The 18,277-nt window shown below is 41.9% G+C and overlaps 1 protein-coding gene across 3 annotated transcripts in view; it reads right to left on the reverse strand.

Annotated features, from left to right (window-relative positions):
- Ano3 (anoctamin 3) overlaps window positions 1-18,277 on the reverse strand; it is a 352,737-nt gene that overhangs the window by 6,417 nt on the left and 328,043 nt on the right. For all 3 annotated transcript variants that reach the window (XM_013147269.3, XM_003464998.5, XM_013147270.3), the window contains 6 exons: window positions 16,420-16,531; window positions 15,650-15,707; window positions 10,121-10,218; window positions 7,295-7,428; window positions 6,067-6,219; window positions 3,981-4,128 (listed from right to left, as the gene is read on the reverse strand). In XM_013147269.3, coding sequence (XP_013002723.2) covers window positions 3,981-4,128; window positions 6,067-6,219; window positions 7,295-7,428; window positions 10,121-10,218; window positions 15,650-15,707; window positions 16,420-16,531 — 703 coding nt within the window. The remainder of the gene's footprint in view (window positions 1-3,980; window positions 4,129-6,066; window positions 6,220-7,294; window positions 7,429-10,120; window positions 10,219-15,649; window positions 15,708-16,419; window positions 16,532-18,277) is intronic.

An 18,277-nucleotide genomic window follows, 5' to 3' on the forward strand; every position in this document is an offset into this window, starting at 1 on the left:
CAGATCCCAAGTGAACATTCACTTGATATGTGACCAACACATCACTGGGACCCAGTGATGAAAGAACCGCCTTTTCAACAAATGGGACTGAAGAAATTGGATTTCTTGGGGAAAATATTGTAACCTCCGACTTCTTCACTGCAGAATGGACTAATTATGTGACTGATTTTAAACATCAAGCCGAAGCCTCTGCGTAATCCGTGGCTTGCAGAAGTGATCTGCCATGTGTGGCTTGTGTTTTCCACTAAATATTATGTGGTGGAGAAAGAACTTTGGCCTAAGTGAGTATGAAATTGCAGCCAGTTGACAACAGGAAGCCTGAAATTTAGGGATGAGGTTGGGGAGATTTGGAGTTGAATTTTGGACACGGTGAGTTTGACCCCTCTACTAGAGCTACTGTAGCAGAGGGGATGCTAACAGTGGAATACTCAAGTCTGGCATTCAGAAGTGAGATTAGATTCACAAAACTGAAAACAAGTTAAGTGGATAAATGAAAACTTTATAGATAAAGAGAAGAAGTCCATAGATTGAGTTTTTGAGCACTCCAAAAGTGAAGAGGCAGAAAGCTAAGAATCATAAAGGTGTCTCAGCAGGTGAGGCTTGAGGAGAAAGATGTGATGAGCTTCTCCAATAAAGAACAGCAATGAACAACACAGCAACCAAAGCCAAACAAACAAGGCCCGTGTGTCTAAGGAGGTGGTGGTGATAACTGGCTGCCTGGCTAAGAGGGTAGAAAGGGTGGAAAAGAGGGCATTGGAGGAAAAGGAGAGTCATTGGTTTAGCGTTCCAGATACACAAAAGGAAATGTTGGACACGGTGACATTTGCAACTTTAAAATATGAGTATGATTAGGTCCTTCATATTGATTAAAGAGTTAAGGTTTCGAGGGACAAGGTAACTTTCTCCAGGGCTATAATTCTCAAATTTTTTATAAAGATGTACAGATTCCGTTATTTTATTTTTTTTAAGTATTAAGCACCTGAAAGAGCTCTTCACCTGGGTATATCCATTGATAGGTTAACGTGTTGGAAATTAAAACAGAAATTTAGAAAATTTTTATCTAAGAAGTCATTTAAAAATAGCTACAAGCCCATTATAAATTAAATGATAAGAGTGTCACAGTGGCTGTATTTTCCAAAAGAAATGAAAAGATAGTGAGGGAGACACTGTTATTTACCTGTTTGCAAATCCCTTCAGAAGACTGTGAGATTCTCACACTTTCTTCTATATTTAATTTATTGTAATATGCTGCTTTGATTGGAATGTTAAAGAGAAAATCTTGCCTCCGATAGATACACAGTTGGAACAAGAAGGTTTATTTTAGTAGTATTTCAGAGAATTGTGGAAATTTTGTGAACTAAGGATCTATATTGGCAGTTTTTAAGCTTTTGTTGTAATGTGGGCTCATATTCCACTGTCTGTGAGATCATTATGAACTTACATTAAAATCTATAGGTGTATTTCATACTGTAAAAATCATCTTTGATCCATGCATGGTTCTATAACATCAAATATGGTCAGTTAGGAGATGTTTATTTCCTGGATTAATTGCCTAAATTATTCAGAACCTCTAAAATGCTGATATATTTTTGCCACAGATTATGAAAAAAAATCACCATTACTAAATCACCATTTGTTTTTATGAAAAAACAGTTGTGAGAACTCAAAAATGTTTAAGTTTATAGTGGCAAATAAAAGTTATCCATAACTGTAACTTTTCACTTCAAAGTATGAACTTGATTATTGATTATTGATAGCAACAAATAATGACAACTATTTTCCTCAGAACAGTGTTGATTTTGTGCAGTATGTAAAACAGTGGTTGCTGAGTTCTGAAGTCTGAATGATAAACTTGGCAATCACTATTTCCTGCTGAAAAACATTTTGCTCAGTTTGAAAGTTCAACCATTACACACAGTGATTTCTTTGAGATAGACATCACCCTTTGGTATGTGGCAGAAAGTTCTATCCATCTGACTTACGATTTCAAAAGCCATTTATTTATTCATGGGTAGAGAGTTTACAAAATTTATAGCTAAGAATGTTTTCTCGAAGGCGTTCAGAATTTCCTAGACATTTTAAAGATAGACAGACAGTAATGAAAAATATAATCCTGGCTAAAATTGCTTGGTGCCAGTACCTCCGGTTACACAAAGGCGCCAGAAATTGCACCTACCACTGTTTTTGCAGCATCAACACAAACATGAGAACATCTAAAATGCAAATGATATCTTAGTGTCAGTCTGACAATAGTCTTGATTTCCTGTAGGATGTCTGCAGATCACGTGTGAAGGACCGCTGTCCCTGGACAAACGGTGGCTAGAACCTGGATTCAAACACAGGTCTACCACATTCAAACCTGAGGTGTCCATGGCAGCAAAGCACTGGCATGGGATTCCTCTTTCCTGTTCATCCTCCAGCCCATAATACATCATTTTTCCCACTCTCTTGCAAACAGCTGTCTCTCCTGTGCAGCGTCTCCTACGCTGACTGTTTTTAACTGAAATGAATCCACTCCAATGTAGCTGCTAAGCATACTGGGAAAATATTTAGTAATATTAAATAATATCCTCTGGATATGTGGCATGTACACTCCCCGCCTCCTTTGTTTGAAGTTAATTCTTTTCCCTAGTCACTGATGCCAAAGAGCTGATCCTGCTTGAAAGACAGGTTCCAGAAAGGAAATAGCCAGCCAATGCTATTTCCTCTGGCCACTAGGTGGCAGTCAAGACACTAGCAAACAAGACTCCCCCAAAACCAGGGCTGTCAAACAAGCCAACACATTTCAAATTCTTAAAAATCTGCTTCTAGAACATCCTGAACTAAGAAAAAGAAGTTTTTGGCTTTACACTATTCATGCTGAAAAGACTGTATGTCTACATAGTGTGTTACAGCTCATGAGCTTCTCAGACAGCTCCTCTAATCACAAGACCTGTGACCACAGACTCCATGAGGTGTCATGTGCTTGCAGCCGCCTCTGCCAGTCCTTTAGCTCCTGCCACCACCTTCACATTCAAGGCTGAGCTCCACCCACAGCACTTGAAATGACTCCAATGCCTCTCTGTTCTCAAATACAGTGCCCTCTTGCAGTCTTCCCCAAACCCATCTTTCAATAAAGAGACATCTGAAACAACACGTATCACTAAAGCTCTTGCTCCAAACCAGGTGGATATGTCCCCCAGTGGATATCAGACAATGTCTGCAAATATTTTTGGGGTATCCTGGTTTGAGAAATATAGCACTTGGTATTGGTATCTGTCAGGTAAAAAGAATTTCTGGTTTCCACCATCAATAGTACAGAGGTTGAGAAGCTTTTCTTTTCTTTTCTTTTTTTTTTTTTTTTTGTCTTTTTCCTTTTTATCGGTACCAGGGATCGAACTCACGACTGCCTGCTTGCAAGGCAGGTGCTTACGCCGCTGAGCTAAACCCCCAGCCCCCGAGAAGCTTTTCTTTAAGGGGTGTGTTTAAATTTTAACTGAAAATACATGTCAGACAGGTTGAGTGCAAGATTTTCAGTGTCCTTAGATCCTAGTTATAAATTCCTTTCTAAGTCTGTAGAAATATAGATTAGTTTCTTGATGGTCTTTATCTTCCCACAGCAGACTCTTTGTTCCCTTTGGCAACTTGATTAACACGTAGGTTTGAATGTCTCCATCTGCACAGCAAGCAAACTACACTGGGTGGTTTCTGAGGTCTCTTTCTGTTCTAGAATTTGACTTCTAACTACAGTATAACGTTCTCAGCATTTTGATATCAGTGACGCATTTGACAAATAAAACTCTAAGATTACTTGCTGGAAAGTTTCTGTTGTTTTTTTTTTTTTTTTTTTTTTTTTAACCTCACTGGATTTCATCTAATACACTCATTACAAATGCAGGGAACATTACCTTTAATAGTCACAGCACAAAACCTCCCAATAAGTTCTCATTTAATTACTAATGGAACAATGTACCAAGGCAACGTGTAAATTTCAACCTTACTTTTCATTCTGTTCTACATGGTTTGCACACGGGCCGTACTTGTACTCATAGACAAAACGTGGGATGTAGTCTGAGGTAACGGCAATGACAAACGCATTGGTGATCACAGCCAGGATGCCAATTCCTTCCAGAATGCCCAGCCAGATACCTGGTGAGAGAAAGATGAAGGACAATGAATAAAAGTTTAAGCCTTTTCATCAGTTTTATTTTGGATAGCATGCTCTGCTTCTGTTGGTGCACAACCTTGGACCACTGTTTGCATCCTAAGTAACTCCGATGGTGGATATGCCATTTGTTATTTACTCCCTTCTCTCAAAGGGAGGGACGCCCTCATCTGGAAAGGGTGGCCTGATGTCCAGAATGTTTTCAGGACCAGCTCTCGCTTGTAATAATGTCACTTGCTCACATGTCTGAACTATTCCAAAATCTCTTATGTAGAACTTGCTAAAGCAACAAAAGTAATAGATTTTTCTCAGACAGATAAACAGCTCTTGAAGCTATGTATAAAATCAATATTAGTGATCAGAGCCCAAACTAATGTTTCAGAGAGGCTGAAACACATCTTTAAAAGTACTGATGAGAAAAACAAAATTCCTGAAAAAAGGCTCAACTGTGCTAAAGAGTATTGGGCAGGAGCTTTCTTCTCCCCTCTCCTGTCTTCTGAATTATTTATAACAGACCTGCAACAAATGACTAAGAATAAAATAAAAAGATTTCAAATGGTACCTAATGTCAAAGTAGAAGTCAGAATCCATACAAACCAATTCTGGAGTGCATGCAAATAAAACCCCATTTTTTAAAATACAGATATAAATTCAGTTAAAAATTTAGCCTGGGGGGATGCCTCTATATAAAAGATCCTAAAATGTTAATGAAATACCTCATAGGAGGAATTAGCAGAATGCAAATGAACAGTTTTATAGGGAAATGTAAATAACCAGTAACTAAAGTAAAAAGTTTCCCATCTCTATTCAGAGAAATGTCCTTCAAAAGAGCTTATTGAAGATAAAAAAGATTTCCAGAAACTTGAAAGTATTATAACATCTAATGTTATTTAAAGAGTATGAAAAACAATGAAAACAGAAATCTTTTTATATTATTGAAATGACATCTTTTAAAATTAGAACATGTAAAGAAAAAAAATTAAAACATGTGTGTTTTAGTCCAGTAGGCCTATGTTTAGAGATTTATACTACATACACACACACACATTTAGACATGTAACAGATAAACAACTCTATGTTTACATTTATACCCATCTTTGAGTATTTATTAGCACTTATGGTGGGAAAATAGTGTGAGGAAAGGACTATAAAGTTTGCCATCCATCTTCACTTGGATAGTCTGTTAAAGTGAATTAGACTGATTCATTTTGAGATGAGCGATATTGATGAAGAAAATTTACTGAATCCTGCACATTCACAGGGATGTATTTTTCTTTTTTTAGCAGTGAGTATCCCTTGACCGAGGATGCAGGCTCAAACTGATGTGATGATTACCTGCCACATAAGAGGGATCCAGTGAGAGAGAGAGAGAGAGATGTAGTGTATGAAGCGTGTATGAAGCACAAAGTCTAATGCAAAATTCCTCTCCATGAGGTATGGACTCATTTTGTTTTTGTTAGCCAGTCTGTTTTGCTAAGGTTGGACAGGATCCCCCCGTAGAAGCTCACAGGATGTCAAGTTTTATCAAACCATGTGGTCTTAGTCCATTTGTGTGGCCACACAAGACAACCGAGACAGGTGACTTGTAAGGAATGGAAGTGTGTTTCTCCCTGTGCTGCAGCTCAGGAATGCTTGACTGTGCAATAGCTTGGTGGGTGTCATGGAGGCGCCCTCTCCTGTTGCAGGATGAGGCCTTTCTGCTGCATGTTCTGGAGGAGCCAGAGTCCATGTCCCAGTGTGATGCAAAAGTGGGGAAAATGAGCCCCTGACCCCTGGCCCTTCCACAGGGACACAGATCCTGTCTCAGTCACTTCCTAGAAGTCACTCTTCTCACCCTGCCACGTTGCTGATGACAGAGGATTCCCTGACCCCACACTTCTGGACCCCAGCAGTGCCAACACCATTTCGCTTCTGAGTCTCACCTATGTCAGTGGCCCGGGCTGGCAGAGGTCTCCGCCACTGGGTGACAAATTTGTAAGCATCCAGCCTGATTTCAATGATGTTGTTTAACAAAGCCAGAAGAGGGGCCAGGGGAAAGGCTGCGACGAAGATGGTGGTGAAACCAAACTGCAGAACTGTGGAAGGGCAGATGAGACAGTTAGCGCTGCAGACGCTGTCAGCCAGCTGAAGGGGGCTTCCTGTGCATGAGTGGGGAGACTTGTATAAACCCCTTCGAATCCTCGCAAGAGCTCTGCAAAGTAAACACGCTCATCCCATTTCACAGTGGGGAAAACTTTAGCTCACACGTATCAATTAATCTTCCTGAAGGAGTGGGAAGCAATGTTAAAAGCAGATCTAAGTGGACTTAAATTGTGTTTGTGTGTTTGTTTGGTACCCAGGGTCAAACTCACAACCCCTGCCAGGCAGGCACCTATGCCACTGAGCTAAGTCCCCAGCCCCAGAATGGACTTAAATTCGACCTGCTTTTCACCACTATGTAATGAAGTGTAAAGGAAAGAGAAAGAAGACAAGGGGAAAGGAGAAGGGAGAGAGGAAGAAGGGGAGGAAGGAAGGAGAAGAGGATGATGAGGAGGAGGTGAGGGGAGGAGTGCAGGGGGAGGAGCAAAAGAGGGGGAGGACTGAGCAGCAGAAAGAAGAGCCCCTGCTGGAAAACACCTGGCTCCGGAAAGGACTGGAGGAACCTAGAGGAATCTTTCTGCTCTTCTTACAGGTGAGAAAACTCAGCCCCAAGGAAAGTGGTTATTACATCAACACCCTCTGATTCTAACAGTTGGAAAAGGAATCACTATTTCCTTAATATACATACATAAGAGTCTTCAAACTTAGACTCAGACAGGACCAATAAAACGGATGTACTGTGAAAAGTAATTATCACTTTCTTTGGGTGAAGTGGTATATTTCTTTACAGAGGAACTGATCGGGCTCGATTTTGTTTAATCAGAATAAGCTAAGGCTCCATTGTGGGAGAAAACTTCATTTTGGTCGAAGGCTTCAGCTCTCAGAGAATGAGGGGTGTGAGCCTTTTCCACACTGCTTCATACTTTTGTGTTCACTGAGATACGAGTGCAGACATCCGTCAGAATACTCTAGATGATTTCAACCATTATTTTCTCCGTAGAAGCAAAACCCAGGTGAAATGCACAGACAACATCCAGAAGGCCTGGTGTCCTGCCAGACGCCCTTTCTTACCCATCTCCAGGTACTCATCCATCAGCCCGTGGATGTTCATGGGTTGCAGATTCCAGTCATTCTCCCACTGGGGGATGGAGGCGTCTTGTACTCCACGCTTGATTTTATGTCGTGACCACCAGTTCTGGATCAACCTGCACCACAGGGCAGACCAAGGACTTGTGAACTCTTGTTCCAACATCTGGTGAACAGTTGATTGTTCACAGAGAAAACAGACCCACCAGGTACTCTTGAACTGTTGGAGACCACCACCAAGAGGCTCTGAGCAGGGTTTAAAATTAACTATTTGGCTTTCTATGTGTATCTGTGAGTCTGTCCAAGGCCTCAGCCCCTTGCCTAGAGACAGGAGCTGATTCATATATGGTAAGTGAACCTCTCTGAATCACTGGTCCTGGCTGAGGTCTGTAGTGGCCTGTGAGGCCAGAGATGCCTCAAAGGGCAAGATAAGGCCACAGCTGAGGACACCTGGCTCAAACATCTAGTAAGCAGACAGAGACCCCAGCTACATGCATCTCACTCCTGCTGTCTCCCTCCTACCATAAATGTCATCATGGAGATGAGACAGTTCTCCTAAACTGACATAATTTACTACTTGGAGAAGTCTTTAAAGTGACTCCCAAGGACCTGCTCATTCCCCAAGCTTTCCTCAGTATCCCTTCTCTTTGTTTGGACCTAATAAATATGGCAGCACAGAGAAGCTCTTTGTCTTAGACCTTGTCACTGCCACAGAGGGTTTGATCCCTCAGGAACCCTAAAATCATACCACTTGTCTCATAAGGTAAGCCTTCACCATACACTCTTCTGGGAGATTGGGGATTTAGGCCAGACTCGAATACTGGACTAGGTTATGTGTTCTTGAGGATGCTCCTTCTTCATGAGGGCATGCTTGAGATGCATGATGAATTCACTTGTGAGGAGTTGGGGCATATGTGAGACATGTGCACTGTATCTCCGTTCTTTACTTCTTCCCTTCTCCTCTCTCCACCTTCCCTCCATTCCTTGATGCTCTTAACATTCTGTAACTCTTCCCAGACACGTATCAGGAATTAAGTCACCCATACACTAAGATACGCTGGTATCAGTCACTTAAGCTTGCAGGTCCATAATTTCTTCTCCACTCCCACCTGTAAAAGTACTTAAATTTGTATGTTCCATGTTGCTATTACGTCTGAGCCCTTTATTTCTCAGAACTCAATATTTCCTGGGCCACACTGTCCAAACCTGCTTTAAGGACTGATTCCACCCCTGCTGAGCTTCCTTCCACGAGGCTCTCTCTTAGGTGTTGCAAAAACCCCAGCATGATGTCCCCGTGTTAATGTGCCTACACTACTTGATGGATGTGACCCTGGAGGACTTTTGAGCAAGGCCATGGTGGAAATGCGTGACAAGAACATCATGTGTGTTGGGGGCCAAAGGCCATGACAAAGCATCATTCTCCATTCTGGAAGGATAACTAATGGATTCTGACAGGCTGGTGCAGCTGGCTGGTAGCTCAGGGGAGGAACGTTGGCCTAGCATGAATGGTGCCCTGGGTTTACCCTAGCATCAGAAAAATACCTACTATGTCTATTAAACACCCAGCACACCAGAGTCTGCACACACAGATGTCTAACTTCTGCAGGTGCTTTCTTAGGATGCTTCCCAAACTGTTCATTTTGAAGCTGTCAGTCAAGGACAGGGGAGGGTGTGACAAATGGATTGGGGTCCCCAATCCTCTACCTGCCTCTCCCTCCCATGCTCTCTTCATTTAGAAGAGATTTGCTTTCATCTGTTTCAGATACTGATGACCAATATGAAAATTTCTTCACAAAATGTTTTGTCATTTGTGATTAATGTTTAATATTCATTGGAACATCTCATTTACCTTCCCAAATCTGACTTACAGATGGAAAGAGTGCTTCAGAGAAACAAGACACATTTCAGGCAAAACTAATGCAGTACAGAAAGGGATTAGACCTAGATCCCCATAGCTCTGCAGTCCTGTTCTAAGACTGAAACAATGTAACCACTGCTTTATGGCAGGTTTTGGGGTTAATGTCACTTTTCCAGTCCCCTGGTTTCTGCTCAGGAGCACTTTAATATAATTTGTGGGCCAACAAGGAAAAAAATCAAGTAAAAGTTAATCTTTGAGACTAAGATATTTATATTCTCAACCAACTAATCAGTTCTTTTCCCCATCAAGAAGTTACTCAATCTAGTTTCATTTTAACCTTGGTCAATGAGGTCTCATTGTTTTAAATACCTTGTATCTAACTGGATTTTGATTAAAGTACACTCTAGTGTCTAAAACAGGGCTTTTCAACATCTCTGCTGGCATCATCCAAAAGGGCAAATATAGAACACTATCACTGTGGAACCATTACAATTAATAATGTTCTACTGACTCTGAAGAAGGGTGGGAGGTATTGTTAAAAAATACCAGCCTCTTCTCACCTGTGGTTCTGTCTCTGATGTGTTCTTTCCCAGGGCTGGAGGCTGTCTCTTTTTAACAGTGACACCAGCTACCTTGGTCTGCTGGCAACTCATAGAAACCAGAGAATCATTTCCATCTTGAGCACCAGCCTCATCAGTGCTTTGGAAGTAACACTAAGCACAAACATGTTGATCAAGTTACCCAGTACCCATTACTTCCTGTAATCTCTTCAGTTATTCTAAAGCTTCAGGCAGGTTTGCTAACCTACAGTCCCCTATGGAATAAGCAGCAGAAGGGAGGCTTGGGCTCATCTGTCTAATCTCCAGGCCTGAATTCCTAAGCACTCCTCACTCCACCTCTGACCTCTACCCTTGGCAGTGTGGGTAAGGCAAGTTCAAAAGCAACATGCTCACGGGTAGCCCAGTTCCATGAAGTTGTTCCATATCTGCTTCAGAAACATGATGACTCCCATCTGCAGGCAGAGGTCTATCAGGCAGCCACTGGGGTGGCACTGGAACAGAATGAGAAGAGTAATGACACTCTTGCTCCTTCCCAGCGGACCCTGAATTTCTCACCTTCAGATTATACAATCAGCTCTAAAACTGGGTTATACCACCTGACACTTAGAGGGGGGAAACAAGAAAGAAATGGAATCCTGGGGAACTTTTCAGGGATTATAATGCAACGCTGATGCTAAAAATAACAGCAAGCATAAGAAATTGACCTTTCAATCAGTACTTATGGTCTGCCAGGCTCTGTTTCAGACCTGATCTCCTTTAATGAATGCTACAGAATATTCAGTGTGGCTTGGCAGTCAGGCAGGAGACTAGTAGCTGCTAATTTCTAATCCAGTGACAGAGTCATCACAATACATTGTGGTGCCATGTATTTTTGTCTCAGAATGACTTCAGACTTATTGGAAGTTTGCAGAGCAGCTTGAGAGCATTCTACACCCATGCTCTGCTCCTGGCATCGTCATGGGATATTCGTCAAAGCTGAAGGAGCAACACCAGGACGTCGTGATGCACGAGCTCCAGGCTCCTCACACAGTGCCAGGGATCCTGTTTCTGCTCCCAGATGATCCTCAAGTCTACCCTGTGACATGCAGACCAGCTTCCTCTGGTCTGAACAGTTTTCCATACACTTAACAGATTTGAAGGCAGCCGGATGGATAGGTGTCCTACGGAAAGTCACCCCATCTGGGTTTGTCTAATGCTTTCCTGAGGTTACACCTGGGGCTGTGTGACTTAGGAGGCAGATCACAGCTGGGAAGTGCCAGTTTGGATCCTATTGGTGTGGCATTCTCTGAGAACCCTGCTGGTGAGGCCAGCCTTCACGATCTGGTCCATGCAGTATTTCTCCGATATGTTTTCATTGGAAAGTTACTCAGTTTTCTATGTTTCTTTTCTATCTTTAGGAATCAGGCATTGAGTCTACCCCACTCTTAAAATGAGAAAGTGTGAAGAAAAATCTACCACTTGGAAAGGATTATCTATATATATTCATGTATGCTTAAGTCAGAAATACAAGCCACGAAATCGTGGCTTGTAAGTCTCTGTGAGTCTCTGCTTTTCTAGATGTTTAATAAGATGCTGCCCCCACACAAATGAGATTTCAATAGAAAATATAACCAATACATTTTAATTAAAAATGTGCACTGTGGAAGCTATTCGTGTGGGGGAAGCGTAGGTCTGTTTCTTTAGAAATGGGTCCGTGTCCTGCTCATGAAGATGGCAGTCGATCAGTACCGCTTTGATCTACAGTTTCTATTTCTATCAAATTAGTACCAGTGGGACTTCAAAAGGAACACATAATTAGAATTTGAAATAGCCTACTTTTCCTGTTCCCGGCCAGTGACTTAACTCTCTAATCCAAGTCAGAGAGAGACTTTGCTAGCGGTCGTGTTTCTCTCTTAGAGAGGTCTGAATTTAGAGATCCAAGCAAGCCTCTTTAGGATGTATTTAGGACCTCTAATCTCTGCATCTCTATCCCATTGCCGTATGCAGTAATGACCAAGGCACAGTGGCAGGTAATAGATCACAGCTGCAAACCGAAGCACTGTGCCTTTGTAGAGAACCTTAGAGGCAAACTGATTTGCACAAGGTCATGCAGTATCAGCTAGTCCTGTGAGAAGAAGCAGTGGCTCCTTGCCCTAAAGCACTGTTCTTTTGGTACCAAGGATCAAACTCACAACCTTGTGCTTGGCAGGCAGGTGCTGTGCCGCTGAGCTATATCCCCGGCTGCACTGCTCTTTTCTACCACATTAAGAGTAAGTTCTGCTTACCAAATGTATTTGATACCCCCAACTATGGCCTGTTATTGTATGGAACAGGAAACTGTGATTGGATCATCCCCATGAAGGACAAGCCACACCAAGAGGCTGGCAGACAGGCTATTTATGACTCTGCTGAAACTTGAATTGGAGCCCTGACAAGTTTATGATTTATAGGGAAAGGCAAAGGACCTGAAGGTTTTACATTGGTAATCTGCCTTTCACATAATGATGGCTGAAGGCACTGCTTCCATATGCTAAAATTCTCTTGGTTAAAGTAGCCCTTGCTTAGCGTGTGTGAAAGGGCATGAGAAGTGTGTAGAATACCCAGGTATTCACTCCGGAGCACCCCTCCAAACCCTGCGATGGTCATGGGCAGCTGGGCTGGGCTGAATGCCTTCACCTATTTTTTTTCATTGACCCCACCAGGCAGGTGTGAAGATCTGTGCTCTGCAGATAATGAAGCTGGAGGTAGAGTCCTTCACTCTGCTTCCCGCAGAATTTTCTCTCAATCTAGCTACATGTGTGAGCTGGTGAGCAGACAACCACCTCGTAGCGAAGTACGTTTTCCTCACACCCTGGATCATGCCCCATGGTCTCCCAGAGGTGGTGGGGTAGGTCAGTAGTCAGAACCTGGACTGTAAAGCCACAGTGACTCACTAAGCAGTCACATCGCCTCAGTTCTTGTAACTTGTAATATTTGAAAAGAATATTTGCATTAACTTAGACAAACTGCATAACTTCTCTACACCTTCGTTTCTGCATGGGTAAAATGATGATATAAAAGAACTGTTCTGAGGGGTAAATGAATAAAAGTATGGAGAGCACTTAACAATGATTCCCGGACAGTGCTAGCACTCCAAGAGTGTAGGCCATCAAGCATACAGGTTCCATACTGAATTTAGCAAAGTTATTTTTGTGAGCTATCGCATAGCTAATAGTGTAAGACTCACAAGTCCAGCAATGCCAATTCATACGCTCTAATGTGGTTGTGGCACTTTTCTTTCTTTATAAAGGTTACTGTTAATTGTGCCTAGTATTTCACACCACCATTCAATTTATCTACCAATCACCAATACTGAGATAACTATTTTTATCAGCAGTTAACAAAAGAAAGAACTGAGATTGATAGACATTAGGATCTTGCTTTGAATGGGACAGGATTAGAATGCAGAGGATTGGAATCCAAGGAGAAAATACGTGCTGGTTCCTGGTTATGTCTTATTTCTGAGCACTCCTCACGCCATCAGGGAGGTGAAAGGACCTTTGCATCTGCACACCTCACGCTGCCCATCAGAAGTCCGGCCTATGGCACATGTTTGTAAATATTTGCCGTATGCATGCATTCAAGTGGCTGACCTTTATCTTTCGTTATGGACAGGCAGTGTGATTGAAATGTGGTAAATATTTAAATTTTTAAAAATTATTATAGTGTAACAGACTTGGCAGTTATTCCTCCTCCTCAAAAGTCCCCTTCCTTCAGACACACACTCAGCCCAACATCTTGCCCACTCCTGTAGCAGTTCTGGAAGTCCTCTTCTGCATCTGTACAAGAGCAGGAAAGAACATCTAACCATTGCTGCCGAGCGCCAGGCTGTGGGAAGGAGACAGTGCATCCTCTGCCTCATCACATATCAGCCCCACTGAGCTCTGCGAAAGCAACAATTTCACACTGACTTGGGACATCCAGGCATCAGGACAGCTTAGCTAAGGCAGCTAGGAGAGAGGACTCCAGAACTGCTGTGGAAAGTGACTCAAAAGTGACAGCGTAAGAGCGTTCAGAGTGAAGGAGAGAAGCAAGGGGATTAAAGCTGTTGTATCCTAACAGTTTCTAGACACTCACTGCAGTTTGCAATCACACTTCATGCTAACTACACTTCAGGATTTCTACAGTAAATCACAAATCGACATTTATTATTTCTGTTTTGTTTTTTTTTTTTAAATTGGAGACTCTGACCACTACACATCTCACAGACAGTATGGAAAATTTCGGAGATGGTTAGGAAACATTGTTCTTAACACCAGTGTTAATTTTTCTGGGACTTTCAAAGACCAATCCAAGTTTCCAAGAATGACATAATTAAGAATAAGAATATCCAAGTAAGCAAATTATTGGTGATAGTAGCTCCTAAATTGTCACCAACATACAAGCTACCTGGCTACAACCATCTATTTATCCCACCCCACTCTCCACAGCTCCTGTTGGGTACTACAAATATTACAAGTTACAAGAACTGAGGCGATGTGACTGCTTAGTGAGTCACTGTGGCTTTACAGTCCAGCCTTTGGTTCCCATGTGGGCAGTGGCCAGACTTTTGTCAGATGTGGGCATAATACTGGGTCAAAAAAGAATAAAAATGGGACTTGAACTTGGGGATTTCCAAGCAGTTCCAGAATCGTGAAAGGTCTTAGTCTATCTTTGGAAGCAGGGATGCAATGATTGTCAGGAGCAGCTGGTGGAGAGCCTTCCTCAGCTAAGGGCTGGGCTAAGCACGTTGTGGGAATTAACCCTGATCCATAAGCAATGTGTCCATCTGAGTATTACACTGCCAACTTGTGAAGAGAAAATAGATACTCTGGAGCGTTAAATAAAGGACCGAGAATCAGAAGTAACTTTAATTAGCACTCGAGCCCCATTTTATGGTAACACAAGATCAACTGATCTTCTTAGGAAGTTTGAGGCTTTAGCCATGTATTACAATCAATATCCAAAATAATGTGGGAAGATAACTTCAGTGCAGCCACCCTGGGTTCTGAGGAGGATTTTTGATGGGAACTAGAATTACCTCAACCACAGTTTTTTGGAAATCTTTTCTTAGCCTATCTCTAGATTGTGACTTTTTGTTAATGAGGATTTTACATTAGAATCCTTAGAATAATAATTTTGAGTTAGAGAAGGAAAACACATTCTGATCAGTGAGGAGTCTAAAAATGAATACAATTATAAGATACAGATAATTCCATAATCGTATTTGGCTAAGTAAAAAGTACTTTTTATTAATTTGTGACTTCAATTTAGAAAAAAGTAGTGATTATTTATTTATCTATTTAGTTCAGACTGGTTTTGAATTCACTAGGTTCACCTTGAACTCATGGTGATCCTCCTGCCTCAGCCTCCCAAGCCCTGGGGTTACAGGAAAGCACCACCACATTTATCTCAGAATAGTCTTAATGGGCAAAAATACTAATAATTTTTAACAGTTATTAAATTAGTAAACTATTACCTTCTTTCTAGTTTATAGAAGTGAGAAGACATGTTTTGATGTGACACAAGTCCAGAAAGACATTAAGAATGGTGGCATTTTTATTAGAAAATATTAAGCAGTGTTATAAGAAACAGCATCAAAATTAAAAGCTACATCTACAAGTTTATATGGTGATATTTTGAATGAGATTTCTTGGGACTAAAACTTCCCTTCTTAAAGAAAACCTAACATGTCTGATGGTTGAGAGAGTAACAATTCCCAAAGGGCAGATGAACCCAGGGGAGCTAAGCTGTAAGTGGCAGAAATGGACAGAAAGGTTTAAAAAAGCTGGATTCAGAATTTCAGAGTTTATTCTTTTCAGACATCATCATTTTTAAGAAAAGATGTAGCTGGGTCTTTTGGGGGCCCAGTGAACTCTTCTCTACAAGGACCCCTTCTTCACGGGCTCCCCCATGGCCACTCACCTCCTCCAGCCGCCAGCGGTCAAAAAGTTTATTGTATTTCCCAGGGTGACCTACAAATCTTAAGAAAAAGAAGAAGCATTTTCATCATCCATTGAATGAAGAACACCTGCTAACCCACTGCTCGAGCACGTGCGTGGGTGACATAAGGCTGATGGGTGCGATTTGTCCCCGGTCAGGGTGACTTTTGAGATGCTTAGGCGACATCAAAGCACCAGGCTTGAAAAGGAACAAGCTATGCTGGAACTCAGTACCCGTGGGTCAGGGAGGACAGACGCAGCAGCCCCATGGCACTGAATGCTTCCCACGTGTGTTTAACGCCGTGGCGACCAAGTTAATGAATATGACCACTCCGTACTGAATGGCTGGGTTCAAAATGTTCCACCTTCAGGAGGCTTCCCAGGCATGGGCAGAGTGGTGGTCACAGAGCAAAACACATCCATGAAGCCAACGTGCATCCCCAACCCTGCCACGTTTTACAGGAACGTGAAAACAGGACATAACGATGATGGGCAGATTAAGGAATTGTAATGCAGGCTGACACAAACATTCTTTTCTTCCCTAACAGAATAACTACACAGATTTTATTTTTGGTGCCAACTCTAATTGGCTCTGGCTGCCAGTCCTCTGAGCAAGAATGCACACGAATGCTGATTAGCAAAGTCTCCCAAGGCAGGGGTCAAGATTTTGTGCCCTCTGTGAACTAATTGGCAAGGGAAACTGCTGGTGGTGCTTTGTGCTGCACAAAACTGGCAAGCATGCAGTCAACTTACCTTCCCAGGAAGAAGGCGATGTAGAAGATAGAGCTGTTTAGGTTGACAAACTGGAAAAGAAACATCTTCAAGGCAAAGCTGTTTTCCCATTCCGACTCGGTTCGAGGGTATTCTGAAAGGATCACAGGGTTCAGGACACTCACCAGGTGAAGGGGGAGGACCCAGGACACAGAATCAGAAGCCCCAAGTGCAAGATTTGCTTTGGTAACTTGCTAGTTCTGTGAGGCACTTTCGGAGCTTCGGAATTCTAGCGTCTGGGTCCCCAAAAGGTGAATGGTGACACCTGATGTGCAGAAGTAACAGCAAGATCTAAGAGGACGGTTAAACTCTCCCACCGCTCCCACAGAAGCATAGCACCTGTTATTAGTATAGCTAGACCTTCATGGCTGTCTTGTCACAGCAGTTTAGCGGTAACTGTAAAGATAGATCAGTTCTTCACTCTAGCATCGCTCAATACACGGACCTGAATAGTCAGAGCTTTAGTTGAAGAATTAACATTTTCTGTGATAAAGAGGAAAGGAAAGCAGGTGACAGAAGGGTGAGACAGCGGTGTTGGCTCAGCTTTACACCCCACTTTCAGGTGACTCAATTTTTTGGGTGGGAGGCATCAGTTTTGTCACCTACGCAATGAAGGATTCAGGTTAGATGATTTCTCTGAATCCTGTCAACCCTCACACCCTGTAGCTCTGTGACTTGAGAAAAAGATGAGGATAATGGATACAGACAGCAGAATGGACCACCACCTTGGTTCCCCAATCAATGGTAAAAAGCACATACAGGTATCTACTATGTATTTGAATATAGAGTAAAGAATTCAAGAAAGATAGAGAATGAATAGGACCTGGTTTAAGTACAGGCCAAATGCATGCACAGATGAGCCCCATGGAGAGCGAGACAAGACAGCCAGGTCACCAGGTCCAGATGTGATGCTGGGGCAGAGGGCCGAGGTGGCTGGGAGCCAGGGCTCCCTTCTGTCACCAAAGGACACTGGCAGAACGTGCCCCCCAGGGTCCACGGGGTGGGCCTTTGCTGCCGTTTCCTTCTGAACTATGCTTTAGTTATCTCACTTGTACCCAGAATTCCTCTAAAAAGGAAGCGTAAATTTTAGTAACGTTTCTCATGAATAGATGGGCTGGTACCCATTTCTAATTGCCCTGCATTGCAATCCACACACGTGTCTTGTATGATATCTGCTCGGAGACAAAAAACATGCAAATTCATGTGTGCCTAAGTCTTGTAAATACAATTAATGAGTGTGTCAAGAATTTGTAAAGAATATTTGGTTTTGGTTGGCTATGCAATTTATAGCTATTTTTAAAAAGTTTGCCAAATTTAATATTTAAATACTACATATGCTTATTTATGTATTAACTGTGGATACATCACGTTGGTTTTATATTATATTAGCTTTAGTTTTCTGCATCTAGAAGGTTTGTCAAGAAATCATGAATGTTATAGTGACCTCATAAATCACTATGCAATATGAGGTAACCCTCTGTAATCTTCAAACTTGTTTTCAAATTCTGGTTTGCCTGATATTAGTATAATTACATCTGTTTTTGTTGGTACCTTCTTCTTGGTAAATGTGCTTGTTCCTTAAAAATCAGTCAATTTCGCCTTTTTGGATTTGTCTTTGTTTTCACTGATGCATAGCTAGACTTAATGTTTTTTAAAATTGAAGCTGAGTCCCATTGTTTGAAAAGGTAGTAGATAGATTGATCAATTGATCAATTGATAGATAGATTTAGAATACATGCAAATGTATACTTGTTTTTATATTCATTTACTAACTTCCCTTATCTTTTTTTCTCTTGTATTTTATTACATGGATCAAGAGTCATGGCTTTCCTGGTCTTTT

Source organism: Cavia porcellus, unplaced genomic scaffold (assembly GCF_034190915.1).
Source record: "Cavia porcellus strain 051 isolate PalLab524CR breed Dunkin Hartley unplaced genomic scaffold, mCavPor4.1 scaffold_9, whole genome shotgun sequence".
Taxonomy (NCBI): Eukaryota; Metazoa; Chordata; class Mammalia; order Rodentia; family Caviidae; genus Cavia; species Cavia porcellus.